General features: G+C 40.4%; 1 protein-coding gene across 3 annotated transcripts; it reads left to right on the top strand.

The window, feature by feature from the left end:
- Window positions 1-2,254: 2,254 nt before the first annotated feature.
- On the top strand, window positions 2,255-15,991 carry LOC119430798 (adhesion G protein-coupled receptor L3). Of its 3 annotated transcripts, XM_037698274.1 has the most exons (5): window positions 2,255-2,335; window positions 9,014-9,052; window positions 10,654-10,671; window positions 11,309-11,611; window positions 14,562-15,991. In XM_037698274.1, exons 1-5 carry the CDS (start codon window positions 2,257-2,259, stop codon window positions 15,197-15,199), a joined length of 1,077 nt encoding a protein of 358 aa, XP_037554202.1. In that variant the 5' UTR covers window positions 2,255-2,256; the 3' UTR covers window positions 15,200-15,991. The 3 variants fall into 3 exon arrangements, with proteins under 3 accessions (XP_037554202.1, XP_037554203.1, XP_037554201.1); XM_037698275.1 differs by lacking the exon at window positions 9,014-9,052; XM_037698273.1 differs by lacking the exon at window positions 2,255-2,335 and having other exon boundaries at window positions 8,872-9,052.
- The last annotated feature ends 2,820 nt before the right edge of the window (window positions 15,992-18,811 follow it).

Here is an 18,811-nt window from a genome sequence, read left to right on the forward strand (position 1 = left end):
TGTTAGCAGCATGGTTCTGTTAGCAGCATGGTACTGTTAGCAGCATGATCCCGTTAGCAGCATGGTACTGTTAGCAGCACGATCCCGTTAGCAGCATGATAATAACGACCACGGCAACAGATGACGACTGGCCTCTAGAATGAGGTACGTCAGCCACAGAACATCCAAAGTTTCCCGCGGAACTGAACTGTTCCGTAGAGTTCGGTCTGTATAGGCAGATGGAGGATCATGGAGTCAGCTGCCATGACAGGCCGGAGCCTGAGCCCGAGGCTAGAAGGGGGCCAGGAACTGAACCACGATGGCATGATAGTGACACACAAAGCTCCATAAGTGCGTTACGGTCGTACCCGTAATGTGGGTGTGAAGTGTAGGTGCAAAAAAAGTTAAAACAACAGTAACAAAAAAAGAGCGAGTCAAAGCAGAGCTCCCATCAGTGCTGCCATACTGCGGCGCACGTGACATGATTACGATTTATCAACACTTGTATAACTTCCTATTTAAGACCTTATTTTTAATTCTTGAAATTGTTTGCCTGATGAATGCCAAGTGGCCAAAATGGTGCTATAAATGTTGGCAAGTTCACCTAGTGTGCATGAGTTTATTTGATTTTATTTTACGCCTTTGGATTAAGTATTTTTTTTCTATGCATCTGTCAAGCATTGGATGTACAACATACGTTTGTTTTTAAGGTCATTAATTCTATAAAAGTTTATTAAAATGTAGATAATGTTTAAATGGAATTCTTGTCCATATTGGAAACAAGCAGAGAGACACAGTGTCCCTTTAATCTTAAAATTACACCGTTTTTAATGCTGGTTTGAGGTTTAATTGACCAAAAACACTGTTGGAACTTGTGCGCATATATTTACCACATTTTATATTTCAGTTATATTTAGCTTGGAGGAAGCGCCAACACATCATGGCATATTTTTGCAGGGTCTCCCACCCACTCCCCGGCAGTAATGAAGAGGGGCAGGATGTAGAAAGGAAATGCTTAATGCACTCTCATCTGGCTGCAGCTCTGCCGAGAGTTATAGGTACCTTGACTAGTAAAGATGTGTGTGTGTGTGTACTTAGGTAAGTTTTAGGTTACAGGATCAGCTATCCAGAGTGATGTCCTCAGAACAGCGCTGAGGTTTTCTTTGGCTGCAGCCCAACCATGGTTCCTCTCAAGATGCATGGAGCGCCTCAGAACGCAGCTGTTCAAACAGAGCATGTGGTCGTCCATGTCTGCCAGTCCAACAAGCTTGTTAAAAATCAATTACGCTCTTATTTGTTCTAACTTGATTGAGATCTAAGTGCAGATGCTCTGTGTGTACAAATGCATCAGATGTCTCTCTGAGGAATAAGTCCATTTCAGATGAATGTGTAGCGTTGTTAGGGCGGGTGTTGATGGAGGAAAGTTTATGGAGTTAATCTCCTAATGTCTGCCTTTTTATGGGTTTAGTGCTCACTTGGGGAGTGTGAGCGAAAAGTGTTGATTTTATCTTTTCATGTCAGACTGGGAGATTGGGAAAGTGTTTTTTGCACTCAGTGAGCTGGTTGCTTGTTCTTACCTGTACCTGTGTGCACCCATCTTCCCTCCTCCCCCACCCAGGTGCGCAAAGAGTATGGCAAGTGTCTGCGCACCCACTGCTGCAGCGGCAAAAGCGTGGAGACCTCCATCTCCTCCTCCAGTAAGACCACCACCTCTCGGACGCCGGGCCGCTACTCCACAGGCTCACAGGTGAGCTTACCTGCCTGCACACCAGGACGCTACAGCACAGCAGACTCCCAGGTGAGGCCAGAGCACACCATGAACAAAGGGTTTGGGATTATTGCTCTTCGCTTTCACCCTGTCTGATAATCTGACACGTTGATTCGAAGTCTGAGAGCTGCTGATTCTGTTTGGAAACGTGAACAGTTTCAGTGTTGAAAGCAAGATATCCCAAACCCAAACTGATTTCGTTGCAGACGCTCAGGTATGCAGAGTAAAGATGACACTCATTATGAAAACTTCTTCCTCGCCTTTTTGTCTCGTGCTGGTCCTTGCTTTGTTTTATTTTTTGCCCTTTCTGCCTCCCTGCACTAATTTTCCCTTATTTTGCACTTCATATTCCCTATTTTCTCTCCCGAAATTCCTCCTTTTTGTCATCTCATTTTCCCCATTTATATTCCTCTCTTTCATTGTCTTTCCCTGTCATTACTGCTTCTACTTTTTGCCTCCTATCCCCCCTCCTTCCTCTTTTCTCCTGTGTACAGAGTCGCATCAGACGGATGTGGAACGACACCGTGAGGAAACAGGAGTCCTCCTTCATCACTGGAGACATCAACAGCTCCACCACGCTCAACAGAGGTAACCATGGGATACCTACCATTTGCATCTGCATCACTGTCACCATATCTACTTTATTATTAGCAAGAGGTGCGAGCGACATACGCTGTCATTTAGCAAAGTGGTTTGAGTCCAAACCGCTTATTACAGCATTGTGTTTTAGAAGAGTGGAAGGTGACGAGAGTAGGGTTTAAAATTCTCCTTGTGATTTTAATTCTTCTTCAAAGGGTGACTTCACCGAAAGGAAAAACAAGAGCATATTTTTGTTGAACGAAAGCATTAGCCAGTTTGGAAATCTATGATGTATCTTTTGGCAAAAAGCAGATTCAAGATGGCTTCAACAGCTAACTGACCCTAAAAAAGACAAAAATGTTTTAAACGTTGTTAATCTTACAGCTAATGAGATCATTTAATATGGTAGTTACTGAGACTAATTCTACTGACATCTTCCAAGTACTATCAGAGTGCACAAGGTATTTGTTTAAAATCTAGACATTAACTATTGGGAGTGGAATCTGTCTGTTTGTTAGCAAAATATCTCATGAACCACTGCACAGGTTTTATTGAAGTTTTCAGGAAATAATCATTGGTTGTAACTCTGCAACTGATTACCTTTAGATGTTAAGGCAATTTTAGTTGGTCATCATAGCCAGATGACCTTAGAAACCCCCTGAAAAGCTATAACTTAGAGACACTGTGTTAAAAGTGGGTGTTTTAGAAGCTGAGGGTCATTCACAAGACACACTGTAAGTGCTACTTACTGTGTGAGATCAAATTTCAGCAGTGGTTGTTAGAGTCAATTTGTCTCTTAGCCAACTATCTCATGAACCACTGGACATATTTCAGTGAATTTCTTAGAAAGTATTCCTAGGTATTTTTATTCTTAGCTAAATATCGTTTGAAGTCAATCCAGTTCAGGATGGCTGCCACAGTTAATCGACATTTGCCAAGACAAAAATGACTATTTTTTATTTGCATTTATAGATAATGAGCTAAAATTGTCATCCCTCAACATCCCCACACAGTGCTAGCACATTTAGTAACATCTCATATATCACATGAGATCAGTCATAACGTCATTTATAAGGTTTAACCAAAACAGCTAAAACTTCAGCCTCATCATAAGATGATTCCTTTAAAGCTTGTAAAACATTTGGTTTTATTGACCCTTGTCGTGGAGCGATGAAGGGGATCTGGAAAAACATCCGTCCATCAGTGCATGTTGTGAGCATGATAACTTGAAAAATAAATGAAGTATTGGCTCCTATTTTGGTGTGTAGCTACCTGTAGGCATAAGAACGGTTCCTTTTGAAAACTGGGCTGCTATGTCAGAATCCAAGATGGCTGCCACTATACTGTATATATGATAACCACTGTGAGCCGGATAACTAGAAAAATAGGCAACATGCCGACTTCCACCTTGATGTTCACCTTCATCTATGTGTAAAAAAGGTCATGATCAAACTTTAGATTGCCATGTGAAAAATCAAAGATTGTTATTGCAACATTGCTTAAAAGCAGAGTTTCCTCAAATTATTGGGTGGCCAAAAATAATGATATGGTGGCCAAGACCACCACTGGCCACCCCCTGGCTCCTCCATTGCACCTGGCGATGGATAAAATTGCTCCCTCCACTCACCAGGATCTGTCATTGTGCTGCCTTGGACAAGCAAAGAAACAAAACAAGAAACGACAAAAGACACCTACCTCTGTTCTTCTACACAGTGGGACTGCTATCCACTTGAATATGTTGCATCAAAAACCTCAAGGTTCACTTACATTCCCAGTTCAACTCCAGTCCAAAACGACACTTATCACAAGAACTACAACAATAAAAAATTTAAATCTGTGAGCGATGGGGGACATTGGTGTACCGCTTGTTCATTCTCTTAATATGATGATGTATTATTTATTAAATGTGTCATAGTTAAATGGTTGCACACAGTTAGATGAATGAGTGGTTCATCAAAGCACATTTTGCAACCTGTCCTGTATGGCTGAACCTATTCCAATCAGAAGTACTATAATTAGCAACCTTTTCAATGAGCGTTCAGCTCAAAGTATTTTCACCACCAGAGCTATCTATTTTCTACACTCTAGAATACAACGTTGTAATGGACTCTAGGAACAGAATCCATAAGTACGGCTGTCTGAAAGCTAGTGTAATGAGGGCGTCGACACCCGAATAGCCAGACAGTTTGACACGCACACACTCACTGAAGGCACGCTGCCATTTGTTAGTCTCCAAACTGAGGGGTGGCCCTCGCTTTCTTCAGGCCACTAATAAGCTGTTAGCATGACAGATGGATACTAAAGCAGGCACAGTGCAAGTCAGTGCTTGAATTATCACGCACTTAGAGAGGCAGGGCTTCGGAAACCCACACCTCTCTCTGCCCTCGTGCTTTCAAAGTGTTACGTGCCCAGCTGCTTGGGCCAGTAGACTCATTTCAGATGACTAGATAGAGTGACAGAATGAACAACATGGGGAGGTTACATTGGAATTGCTTCAGTTAATTGAAATTTGTCTTTGCGTGACGCGGTCGCTCAGACAATGCCTTACCTACCTGAGAGTCACAACTATGTGGTAGCAGAAGCTGACAGTGTTTTCTTGGAATTGTGGGAGTTCTTGCAGGTCCAACACAGATGAGTAATGGCAGCAGCTTCTGACAATGACAGAATAAAACCACAAAATGGTAGTCATTTTACTTAGGTGATATGGAAATGGGCTGATGCCAACACGCATTAAGCTGCTGCATGCTGTATCGATTATTTTATGGGAAAAGGCATTGCACAGCAAAAGAAAGGACACCCTATGATGCAGTAGATCCATTTGTTTATTATGTATCGGTGTTGTTTTAATTCACTGACTCAAACTCTCCCTTCAGGCTTTCACAGCAGCCAAATTCTTTTTTTAATTAATTTTTTCCATTTTTTTTATATAGAGGGATCAATTTTATTTAGACTCCTTTTGATGCTGCATCTGTGGCAGCTATAATTCTGGGCTGGGTGACAGATTTCCTTCTTGGCTCATTTCTGCAGCAAAGACAGAAGAGGATGATGTGAACTTAGTTTTGAGGAATCGTGGTTGTATTTTGTTGAGAAGTAGCTCAATAACTCACGCAAACTGGCTGAAGGTTTGCTGTTTCCCTTCACTAACTAGGTAATAAAAAACAGAAACGGTTACGTACTTCTTAGCAAAGCTACACAAAAATGTAATCTTGCTCATCTAATCATGCTCTGCATGTTAGTTTGAACTTGAACAATTTTGCACTTGAAGCAGAAAACATACATTTGTGGGAACTTGGGGAAAAAAATGCTACTTATCGTACTTGCCGCCGTAAAACTTGCACCGCCGTATAAGTTGCATCAATCCGAATATGTCTAATAAAGTGGAGAAAAAAACATAAATATGTTGCTTCGCCGTATAAGTTGCAACTATCATGCTTCACCGCTGACGCCTCGCGTTTGTTACGCCTCGCGTTTGTTACGCGTCACCGCTGACAACCCGGGAATGTGGGCCGGTGTTGTATCAAAAATCGATTGGCTGACAAATGGGGGCCGTGGGAGAGTGCACGGTAGGACTTTAACCTGAATTTAACAAGATTAATGCTTAAAAACAATTATTTGTTTGCTTGACATTATAGCAAAGACTGAGAATCTTCACTAGCATATAGCAAAGGTGTGTCTCAGTTGAACTTTTCCTTAATAAATGCACTTTGACGGTCAAATCAGCTGCATTTCGCCTGGGCGGCGAGGCGAAATGCAGCTGATTTGACGTTTGCTCCAGGAGTTCCGGAGCGAGACCAAGGTGGCTCTGTATGGCAAGCCAAGTGTCTCATTAGTAGCCTCTTTTACCTATTAATGACACACTTGGCTTGCCATATTAATCGAGGGCCCTCTAGTGGCTGAAAATGGTAGTGTTCAATATTTCCCCATGTCAGAATGAATGAAATCATCAGATCTCAGCCAAAAATTGGTTTATAAATATGGGGGGGAAACATAAATATGTTGCTTCGCTGTATAAGTCACAGGGCATGCTAATTTATGCAACAAAAAAAAAGTGACTTATACAGCAAAAACTACGGTAGCTCATCTAACCATAAACGCCCAAACTGCTCATAAGATGTCATGAAATGACTAAAACAACAAACTATTTTTTTTTTAAATATAAATATACAATTCATTTTTTTTGTCCAAAATACAAATCAAAACAGTACCATTTTAAAACAAAGCTGGTCTGTGAGGGTATATATTTGAGTTTATTTTCTATTAATCTATCAATTTTCTCTTTCTCTGTTCCGTTCGTCTGGAACTAAATCATTTCTGCACTAATACACTATCAGTGGTGGGCACAGTTCGTTTTGCTAACCCATATGTTGCTAACTAAAAAAAATTGCTTTGCTAACGTTAAACAGGTAAAAATATTAGCGGAAGCTAAAGCTAAACTGCTAACCACTAAGATGACTGTCAGTTTGCATCACGTCTTCGTTACCGTCCCGTTTAAGTTGAAGCTGTGTTGGGTTTTTTTTATTGTCTGAGGCAGCGCTGAGTGATGGATCCTGTCAAGTGGAGGAAGGCATTTTTTCCACCACCAGGCCCAATGGCAGAGCCAGAGAGTGGTTAACGATGGCCTCGGCCACCATATGCTTTTCTTTGACCACTCCAATCATTTAAGAAAACTATACATTTAAGCATATTGATGGGTGATGTGGGGTACGGTGTCTTGCCCAAGGACACCTGAGCAGGCTGCAGGGCTGAGGATTGAACCCCAGACCCCACGATTGGAAGCTGACGAACTTACCCCCTGGTAGCTTTATTCCTAACAGGTTTACAAAGATCATACTGGAAAGAAACAGTGGCTAAGTTTTTGTATTTGCTAAGGTTGCATGGCTGTGGCAGCCACACTGAACATGTTTGATTCCAGAGTTAATCCGTTGTAGATGTGCATCCTACGATTATTTTCTGGGAGTATCATCAAATGAAGGTATGCAGTGAATTCATGAGCTATTTTCTTAAAAGTTTTACTTTTCTCATTTTCAATAGCCCTCCATACAACCACAGACAGAGGTGAAGAGAAAAAGATGAGCTGATTCAGGCGAAAACATAAAAAAATATATTTTTCAATGCAGCTAGTAGGATTTTGCCCAACATGATAAATATAACTTATCACGATCATGTGTTTAATTTATTTAAGGGCTTTCATGGAACCATGAGGCCCCTCCCTGTAGAGCAGGGGTCCCCAACCTTTTCTGCACCATGCACCGGTTTTATGCAAGACAATTTTTCATGGACCAGCTGCAGAGAATGTGAGGCGGGGTCACGCGCATAACAAAACACAATTAGGTGTATCATTTATTATTTAATTGTAACATCTGTAATAGAAATATAATTGTAATTTTATATTTTGCCATTTAAATTCTAATGTAGTTTTATGATTTATTAAATCTAACATCTTATCAATGCTGTTAGCCACTAAATACAATGCTCTCAGCGCAGACACATTTAATGGCGTGGCGGCCTTTAATAATCCTTTCTGATCTTTGATATTCACTTTTTTCCCTTTAAAATACTCCGTCTTTTATTTTAATGAAGGAGCTCGGTCTCCATGTGGTGAAGCCGTTTTGAAGGTTTCGGGGCTTCGAGGGATCGTGGATCTCCACGTCTCACACAGAGCGTGTGACTCCTCTGATGTGATGAACCTGAAGGACGCCTGGTGTTTTCTTTTAAATGCAGCTTTTATTTTGGTGGCGGTTGTGGAGTCTTCTGGTGTCTTCATCTGGCCTGTTCTATTTTTCAAAGAATTTCCCTAACAATGTTTTTTTTTTTTGTTTTTTTTTACCAACTTTTACTAAAGTTAGTTTGAGAGCTTACAAGTGAAAAAAAAAACTGTGACTGAGTCAAGGAAGCACTAAAATTGCGCTGACAGAAGTGATTGATTTTCAAAATAAATACCATGCAGACTAATAGAAATATTAAATAAAAATGTAACTTCTTTTTTTCTATGCGACCCGGTACCAAATGATCCAACTGGTCCGTGGCCCGGTGGTTGGGGACCCCTGCTGTAGGGGATAAAAACATACCAGAACACTTTGCTGTGGCCCTTTTGTCCATCAACCCTCCTGTACTGGTGCCTCTCTGCTGGAGCGTGTTGAAGAGCAGCCGCCCTGAGCTCTGCCACGCTCTCGTTGTCTCTCTGCCCCCCCCCCCCCCCCAACCCCTCCCTCAGCCTGAGCTCAGTGGCTGCAAGAATGACTTGTCAAGCTTTTTCTCAGCTTTCTCCCTGAACTGTTTGCTTGTTTGATTCACATGTCCTCTTCTCTCCCCCTTTCTTCCACACACTCTCCATCTCACTCGTTCTCTCTCTCCTCCTTGCTTACTTCCACTCTGCAATGGCTACCTGTTCTCTCTAACCTCTGTTTGTCCTCGGTCTCGTTTTTTTTTTTTTTTTTTACTTGAATGCTTCTCTCTCCCTCTCTCTCTCTCTCCCTCTCTCTCTCTCTCTCTTTCTTCACTTGGCTGTTGCTTTTCCTTCTCTCCTCCTCTTCCTCTCTCGCCTTGGCTGTTGCTCTTCTTTTCTCTTCCTCTACTTCCTCTATCTGTCTGTACCAGGAGCCATGGCTAATCATCTTATAACTAATGCTCTCCTTCGTCCCCATGGTACTAACAATCCTTATAACACTCTCCTGGGGGACTCGGCAGTCTATAACAACCCAGCCGTGGGCATGTACAACACCCAAGGTGTGCCTAATGTTCCTATTCTGACCGTGCAGCGTTTAAAACCTTAGCTTGGAGGAGTTTCTTTATATTTTGCATGGAGCTTTTTTCTTTATTTAATGTTTTGATTCAGCGTTTTGATGGATCAGACAGTAATATGCATGCATGCATAGAATAAATTGTGTCTCTTAGTTGCAGATTGACAGTTTGTAGAAGCTTCTCGTGACAAACTAACCCTTCTGTTGTGCTCAAGTCAAATACGATTGCCTTAAAAGTTTTCTTGAGGAAATGAAAGGATTTCTACTGATCTCAGTGACATGAGATTTTATAACTTCATTACGCAGTGTTTTAATTTAAGTTTGATTATTCTCATTCAGTTCTGTTCATTTCTTTGGTGTTCTCAGTCAAAACTAATCAATGATTAGACTTTAGGTGAATAAAATTGACTGCAACAAATGGACAAATTCATTTCCCACACCCCTGCATTTGTATTTACCTGGACACACGCATACAAACACACACACATATTTGTCTTTCTATCTTTATGGGGACTTTGTATTGACTTCCATTCATTTTCCATAGCCTGACCCTTACTCTAAACCTAACCATTACCAGTACATACCTAACCATAACCCACCAATGACACTTGAACCTTATGCAGACTGGGCTTTGGTCCCCACAAGGAGCAGTTGGTCCTTGCAAAGTAACATGAGCAAGCACACACACACACCTCGCTCCCCTTGTTTAGCCTCTACGACAACACGTGTGGGAGTGAGAACCACACCTGTTGACATTTCCACAAACAATCCTAACATCGGTTCATCATTATCTAAAACCTTTTTCGCAGCTCTGCGATATAAAATATATTTTTGAGATCTTTCTCACAAATTATTTCTTGGCAGCACAAAAACAAACTGTTATTTAGGCCCTTGGATGTGTTAAATCATGACACTCCTTAGGTTTGACACAAAAATATGTTTATTTAGCTATTATTAAAAGTTTGAAACGATTTAAAGACAAATGTGTGATAAACTCGGACATAAAAATCTGTGATGAAAATGCAACATGTTGTGTCTTTACATTTAAAGTAGTGAAAATAAAACAAAAGTACATTTTTTATTCAAAAATTAGGAGTGAGCTCTGATCAGTGAGGCCTACAGGACATAAAACTCAAACAGTAGATCTAAAATGGTGCTGTTCATTAGAAAAGACATTAATAAAAACATCTATAACATTATTAATCATACATTTTATTATGATCAGATGGACAGTTTTGACCGGGTACACAAAAATAATGAGCAAGGAATGAACACTATAGGAGGGTTAAATATAATTTGTAGTTTGTGTGAATTTATTTGATTTCTTACTCGTCTTTGCTTCATTTTAAATGTTGCTCTGCATGTGATGGTGCTCATGTTGTACAGTGATGAAGTGCAATAATACATTATGTGTTTGAAATGTTAACTCTGTGCACTGACTGATTTTGCTTCTTTCTGTGCTTAAACAGAAAAAAATATAAAATCAACACAGTTTATTTTATTAAAAATTGAACAGGTTTGCTCTTCTCCATGTATAAACTTACATGTGCCTCTCTTTTCTCTTCTCTCCTTCCTGCGGTCCATCAGCACCCTACCGAGACACAAGTACGTACCACTTCACGATTAACTTTGTTCTCTTTTATGGCAGTCAGAACAAAATATTTAGCACGAGCTGTCGCAAGAGCTTTTTCCCAAACCGTGTGTCAGCACACAGTCATTTAGTTTGGCACAGTTTTAGATTTCTTGTCTATAAATCTTATTTTTAGGTTCCTTTTTCCATTGCATGGTTCTCAAAACAACATTTAATTGAAATAACGTCTCAAGTGTGAACATTTACATTTGAGTTACAGCTGAGCAGCAATCCATTTGACCAGTAAATTATTCGCAGGTCATCCATTTTAAGTGACACGTGAAAAAGCATTTTTGAACATGTCTTCAAAGATCTAACTTCTGTTATTATTATTTTTGTCTTGCTGCTGATGTGCTAGTTTTAACAGAGGAGAAGAAGAAGCTTCTCCTAAATGAATAATGAATGCTTGGAGCATTTTCTATTTCCTTCCAATGAAATTATCATCTGCTTACTTAAATCCCCAATTCCCAGCACACACTGTGTTATAAAACAATAATTAAAATCCTTCTTCGTAGAACACCCCCACCCCACCACCACCACCACCACCACCACCGGTGCAGTTTATTTTAGGAATTCTAATAACGATTACCTCTTGAATGACTTGTTCCTCAGAGGGCATCCTGAACAACGCCAGAGACGCCAGCGTTATGGACACACTTCCTCTTAATGGCAACCATGGCAATAACTTCAGCATGGCCAGCAGCGAGTACCTGAGCGACTGCGTTCAGATCCTGGATCGTAGCGGCGGGTACGGCACCCACAGCAACCACAAGGAGACAACCCTGGAGAAGAAGATCCTCAAGGAGCTGACCTCCAACTACATCCCTCCTTACCTGAACAACCACGAGAGAGCCACCACTGAGCGCAGCCACAACCTGATGAACAAGCTGGTCAACAGCAGCATGGCCAACGGAGGTGACTGCAACTTCATTTATCCACTTTTTGTTGTTTTAATAGGGTTTTAGTGCCAAACAGGTTCCAGTGTTAGATTGGAGACAATGCTAAAGCCAGTTTTTAACTGGTTTTATTAAAAAAAACTTTAGGGAATCAGTTGGGTTTTCCACAGCCAGAGAATAATTTTGATTATTACATCACTTAAAATGTTTCTTTAAGTAACACAAAGTTTGTTTTCTCAGTCATCCAGTCATTGGATGACTGAGAAAACAAACTTTGTGTTTTTGAAACCATTAGTGAAAAGGCCAGACTTCAGGGGTATCTGAGGCAGGCTTGAAACACAAGAGTCAGGGTGGCTTCTGGGTAATACCAGATGGCTAGGCCTCAGACTGACGAAGCCTCTTGGATGAGGGGCGAAATGTTTCTTTTTAACAAAAAAACGAAGTCCAGATGACATGATTCAACCTTTTTTGTTGTTTCTTTAAGTAAATAATTTATCTTAACCTCTGTTGTTTTCTGTATTTCTGTGAAGGATCACAGTACAAAGACTTCAGGGTTTGTCTTGTTGCTGCTAAAAACATCTATCTGGTTTTCTTTAAAGAGCTGTTCCGTCATGTATCAATAATTAGTACCGTATCAGCCATAGAGCACAGAGTATGGAGGCAGAGGCAATGGTTTTTGTCTAGGCTAAGCTATTGGCTAGCCAGTAGAGTGCCAGCCTGTCATTTTCCACTTTTATAAAACAACTATTCATTGTGGGGTCAATTGCAATGTGGAGCAGCCAAGAGAGAAGACAACAAGCACAAAAAACAACTTTTTTAAAAATGGCATGCCACTGTAAAAGAAAAGGGTACCACTTTACAATAAGGTTCCCCTTATAGTTAGCTAATACATAGTTTAAATAGACATTATTAATTCCTTTATAAACACTTTGTAAATCCAAAAAAGTTAAATCTGATCCTCTGGACATAAAAAAACAAAAACAAAACTAAGCAAAACAACAAAAAAAAATGTAGAAACGTTTCGTCTTTCATCCGAAAGATTTCCTCAGTCTTTATAAATCATTAATAACTGTTTATTGTGCATTAATTAAGGGTGACAAAGAGGCAAAACTAACAAGTTTCTTGCCAAATAGTCAGCCAAATGTGTTCACCTATATATTTCATCTAGAGTTGTTATAATAAACTTTTCAGACTAAGTTACTACCTTGTAAGCACAGTAAGCATTTGTAAACCTAATTTTTTAGCATATAATATTGTACTTTTTCACTGCATTATAAGTATCTACAACTAATATTATATCCTAAAAAAATAGGTTTACAAATACTTATTGTGCTTACAAGATAAATGGTAAATGGACTGTACTTATATAGCGCCTTTCTATGTGATCAAGACACTCAAAGCTCTTTACACTACAATCTGTCCTCATTTACCCGTTCATACAGCACTTTACTAGATCTATACAAAGATTAATCAGAGCTTTATCACATTCATACACTGATGGGACACATCAGAGGCAATGAGTGGTTCAGTGTCTTGCCCAGGGACACTTCAGCATGTGACTGCTGGTGGATTCGAACTCCCAACTCTTGCATTGGAGGACGACTGCTCTAACCACTCAGCCACAGCCGCCCCAGGTAGTAACAGGTAGTAACTTAGTTGGAAATGTTTAATATAACAACTCTAGATGAAATATATAGATGAACATATTTGGCTCACTATTTAGCAAGAAACTGGTCAGTTTAGTCTTCGTCACCCTTAATTAATGCATAATAAACAGTTATTAATGATTTATAAAGTGTTTATAGAGCAATTGATAACATATCTATAAACTATTTATTAGCCATCTATAAGGGGAGCCTTATTGTCCTCCTGATCAGTGCATCCAGTCGGTCCAAAAGTTTACTCAACTCCCAGTGGACTGATATTTTTCCAGCCTCAGCACCGTCAACATAAACCCTCAGCAGCAAACTAAACAACTGGAGTCTTCTGAAAGTGTAAATGGTAGGATTAAACATGGTGGGCGCAACACTTTATGAATTATTTTCTTAGCAAAGAATAGATACGTTTTAGTTTGGGAGTTAAAAGTTTACGTTTGACACATTTTTTGTTCTCTTCAACGGGATGAATAAGACATTACTCCATGGCTTTTGTTCTCTTGTTTCATGGTCACCAGTTAAGAAATATTTAACATGTTTTATCTGCAATCACTCTTTTCTTGTGGTCACCAAGGGGCAGACTAAAGAAATGACCAAATGATGGACATATTATCATCATAATAAGAAATGTTAGTCACAGGAAACCAATAGATATTTACTGACGTTTCTTCATGCTCAGGGCTGGTGTTTATACATTTGTAGGGATTTTTCTGTAACTAAAAGTGACGCCGAGGTTAAAAAGAAACGAGTTAAACAGCTGAATCACTACCATAATTTAGTAAGTTAAACCATAACATTAAGAAATATATTGAGATTAAAAAGTACAATGTATAAAACTGAGTCTCTAACTTTATTTTGGATCTGCAGATAAATAACTTCAGACATCACAGATCATTCTCCTCCTCTGCAAAGATCAGCTTCTATAAGATTATGTTGTTTTAATGCAGCATCCATTTTGGATTTCCAGTGAATATTGTGTTAAAACACTTGTAGTTACACATGAACAACAAATTGAAGCATTTAGAGACGTTTACTTCACCGATCGTCGAAAGCCCACCTTTTAGACATTAAAACTGTCCCACATGGGTGTTTTTGAGCGGAGTCAAGTGATAAACCTGTTTGTCGTTTTCTTCGAGCAAAACATTTTACTTTGCAAATAGAAATTGGATTGGCTTCATAATTAAAGCTACTTCTCCACTTTAGAGTGCTAAAATCATTAACACTGTAGTAACAGCAGCTCTGCTTCTTGCTCAGAACTAATTAAAAGTCATTCCTGATGCGTTGCGTTGTAATATTTCTGCTTGGTTATTTCAGGGAGCCTGGCTGGGGGCAGCAGCAGCAGCAGTGCAATTGGCGGCTGTGTGGGCAGCAGTAAAGAGGACAACAGTCCCATGGTTCTGGACAACCCTGCAGCCTTCCCCCACGATGAGAACCTCGGTTTGGAGATCATCCGAGAGGAGTCCAACGCGCCTCTCCTGCCGCCGCGGCCTCCTCCACCAGACAGCCACCCCCCGCCGCCGCCTCCTCTTCACAGCTTCTCCAGGCAGCGGCGCATCGCCCAGGAGCCCAGTGAGAGCTTCTTCCCCCTGCTGACTAACGAACACACTGATGAGCACACACAATCGCCAAACCACAGAGACTCGCTCTACACGAGCATGCCGGTGCTGACGGACCTCCCCGACGGGCAGATGAACGGCTTGACAGACGGAGAGGAGGACAGCTCCGGGGAGCTCCAGCCCTGCAAGAGTGCCACTGCTCCTGAACTGGATGATGTCTATTATAAAAGCATGCCAAACCTGGGCTCCAGGAATCACCTCCACGAGCTGCAGAACTACTACCACATGGGCCGGGGTGGCAGCGACGGGTATATGGTGTCTGGGAGCAAAGAGGAGTCTGACTCGTCACCTGAGGAGCCTCCAGTGGACCCTTCTCACCTGGTTACAAGTCTATAGAGCCAGCTGTCCCTCCTGTAACCATTTTCACACTTTTAAAGTTCCAATGAAGACATTGTGTGTTGTTGACTGACAGAGCTGGCCCACCCCTGGATTGATACACTGTGTGATATGAACGATGGTTTGTGACAATATAGACATCACTGGTCAAATACAAGGAAGGAGAGAATGTATTGTGATAACTGGTGCAAACCCAAAAGACATCTGTCAGCACCAAATAGGAAAATTTCACTTGGAACAGGGAGAGGTTCTGTAATTCCAACAAACCTGTTACTTTCATTTGGAGTCTTGGACTGATTGTAGCCTTGCAAGATCCCCAGTACACGCTTCACTTACTAGCAGATCGTAGAGGACAGTCTCCACTCCCCCCGCCTTTACGTGGGGAGGACCCTGGTTAATGGAGCTGCGTATGTCTCTGTACATCTCTGTCAAACTCTAAGACTTGGATGATAGTTTCACCTCTCCAAAAGTTAGAGCAGAATCTTCAACTCCGGTGTTCACAATATAAACTTTCACCCACAGAGATGCAGCATACCTGCCAATCAAGTGAAGGATGTTTTATATATATGCCCTCACTATCCATCATCCAGTGAAGTCCATATCATGCAGGCAGTTGAAGTGGAACCATACTCACGCCAATGTTCTGAACTCTTTCCCTGTTTGTATCTGCTAAACTGGAGTTGTGTCCGGGCTGGTGTAACATTCCTGCGAGTTGTAGTGACTACGGTTACTGTGTACTTCACAAAAAAAAAAAAAAACAAAGACAGAAGCTCATATTACAGCTCACTGAACTAAAGAGGAAGAATAAAAGACAGGGTTCGATCTTTTCTCCTTTCTTCTGTAAAAGTTTTCAGTCATCAAAGAATTACGAGGAATCACAAACTGTTTATGTATTGTACAGAATTCAGATACAAATGTTGCATATGACCAAGTCTTTTATTTTTTGAAATTCTGAGGTTTTTATTTTATTTATTTGAGGTTTTTATTTTTTTTTTTGCCTTTTGGACTGTTCTGAAATGTCACAATATATATTGGTCATGAACTGGCCACAGAAGGAGCAAGGAACAATTGCTCTTGATATTTTTTTCTTAAAAAAAATAAACGACAACAAAGCACTCTTTAATTATTATGCATATACGTTGCGCACATGACATTCTGGTCCTTTTATAGCACCACTGTCACATTTTGCAAAATCGGTTGTTACTATATACTTTACCACTGTGTAGAATTCAAGGTAAAGGGAGAAAAGTGAGATGTGATGGATGAGGAGGTTGCCACAGTGAAGCTATGCTGCAGGAGGAGCCTGGATGACGGAGATGGACCTAACAGATTGAGTTAATAACCTAAGACTGCTTTAGACATGATGTCATCTCTATTGCCAAGTTATTTAAATGGAGAAATATTGCTTCCTTAGTTTGAATCTTATTGAGAGGGGAAAAAAAAATACTCATAATAAAAGAGCTGTCAATCTCGTAGCTGTAACTACAAACGGGAGGATCTTCCATGTAAGATCGTGAACCGCCATTATTCCACTTTATATGTGAACTCATGAAAATACACACAGAAAAAGGTCCTGGCACATGACAGCATTATCCAACGTCGAAAGCCAATGTTTACTAATTAAAGAGAAAAAAATTAAGAAGTGTATGAAGTGTTGCTTGCACATCTATCCCACAAACCCCCTTTCATGTCCCCACGAGAGAAATTATTTATTTATCTGCTCATTGGTTTAATGAAAGCAAAAGAAGCTCAGAGGAAGGAAGGTTGGCTTTAGGCACGAGTTTAAAAAGTGGCACTGGGTTCGTCTTTATTTTTTGTTATGTTCATTTCTTTTTTAAATTATTATGATCATGGTTATTATTACGATATTACTGATAATTATTTATTCTTTTTTGTATGGGTTCCAAGTTGAATGATCTCATAACTAATATTTGTTGTAACAGTGAAAGTTGTTTGCCAACAAATAAATTACTGACATAGTCTGGTGGGGTGCTTTGTGACTGCGCTGAGTGATGTTGTTTTATGTTATTATTGAGATTTAGCATGAACAAGCGATATGCCGATGTCTCCATCACTGAGGGATGTGATTCGTGAATGTTTGTAGTTTTCAAGATTAATATTTTTCTGGACCAGGATTGAACAGGAAACAAAAGTAAACCTGGAATTCAACACGGCAACCCGATAGTGACTGGTGATAGTGACCGTTCTTACACCTAGATGCAGCCACACACCAAAATGGAAGATGGCACGTTGCTTATATTTCAAGTTATCCAGCTCACAAGGTTTACATAGATACATATATGGCGGCAGCCATCTTAGATTTTGACGTATCAACCCAATTTTCAAAAGGAATCTTACTTAGGCCTAGATGTCGCCACAGTACCTCACTTTTTTTTACAAGTTATTCTCACAACATGCACAAATGAATGGAGGGCACATGTAGCCGTCATGGAAGACAGAGGCAAAAGAAAACAAGATGAACAACTAGCTTGCAAACATTTTTACTAGTTGATGCACATATGTACAACTGAAATCAAATATTTACTTATCCTGTATTGAAAGACACATAACCATTTATTTTTCGCATCTGTCAACATGAGGGTGGCACGGTGGTGCAGTTGGTAGAGCTGCCTCTCAGTGAAAAGATCACACAATCAAATTCCGGTGGGGGGGCATTCTGAGTGGAGTTTGCATGTTCTCTCCGTGCATGCGTGGGTTTTCTCCGGGTACTCCAGTTTCCTCCCACAGTCCAAAAACATGCATGTTAGGCTGATTGGTAACTCTGAATTGTCCCTAGGCGTGAGTGAGAGAGTGGATGGTTGTTTGTCTCGTGTGTCTCTATTTTTCCCTGTGATGGATTGGAGACATGTCCAGGGTGTACTTCACCTCTTGCGCAGTGACTGCTGGATATAGGTGTCAGTGACCCCCCACAACCTAAAAGGTAGTAGATGGATAATGAAAATAATGGATGGATGGATCTGTCAATAAATGAGACTGAACATTCATCAGCTGTTTTAGGTCAGTTAATATTTTCCAAGTTATTTTTTTTTTTTGTTCAATGCCTGAACCATGAGAGAGACCCAACAAAGTTAAGACAGCTCCAGTTTTTTTTTTTTTTAACGTTTTGTCTTTTATCCAAAAGACTTCATCAGTCCGAGGAGCCACAACAAACGTAATCCTATAAGTTGCACACTCACATAGTGAGCCAACAAGTTTGATGGTGATCAGATGATTTCTGGAGTCCGCCCTCTACCCCATCGACTCCTCTGAGACAGCCATGGCCAAAGACATTTCTACCTGGATTATTGCGCATGAACTTTGATGTTTTGAACCACTTTGCCCATGACTGCCTCAGAGGAGTTGACGGGGGGAGAGGGTAGACTCCAGAATGACTTTGTTGGATTTTTTTACCCAGATTATTGAGCACAAACTTAAATGAGAGAGAAAATTTTTAGAACATTGACATTGTTGTCCTTAAACCATTTTGAAATTAATTTGACAGCATGCTTAGGGTCGGTGCCCATTTGGAAGATACATTTGCAGCCAAGCTTTGACTCCTTGTCTTGAGATGTTCAATCTTTCCACATAATGTTCTTTCCTTATGATGCCATT

This window comes from Nematolebias whitei, chromosome 3, assembly GCF_014905685.2.
Source record: "Nematolebias whitei isolate Nwh7 chromosome 3, NemWhi1, whole genome shotgun sequence".
Taxonomy (NCBI): Eukaryota; Metazoa; Chordata; class Actinopteri; order Cyprinodontiformes; family Rivulidae; genus Nematolebias; species Nematolebias whitei.

Excerpts from the sequence above, each read along its gene's own strand:
- LOC119430798 (XM_037698273.1), top strand. The coding sequence starts at position 8,929 with ATGGCTAATCATCTTATAACTAATGCTCTCCTTCGTCCCCATGGTACT. Across the intron at positions 11,612-14,561 it reads CAGCAGCATGGCCAACGGAG|GGAGCCTGGCTGGGGGCAGC; the intron begins GTGACTGCAACT and ends TGGTTATTTCAG.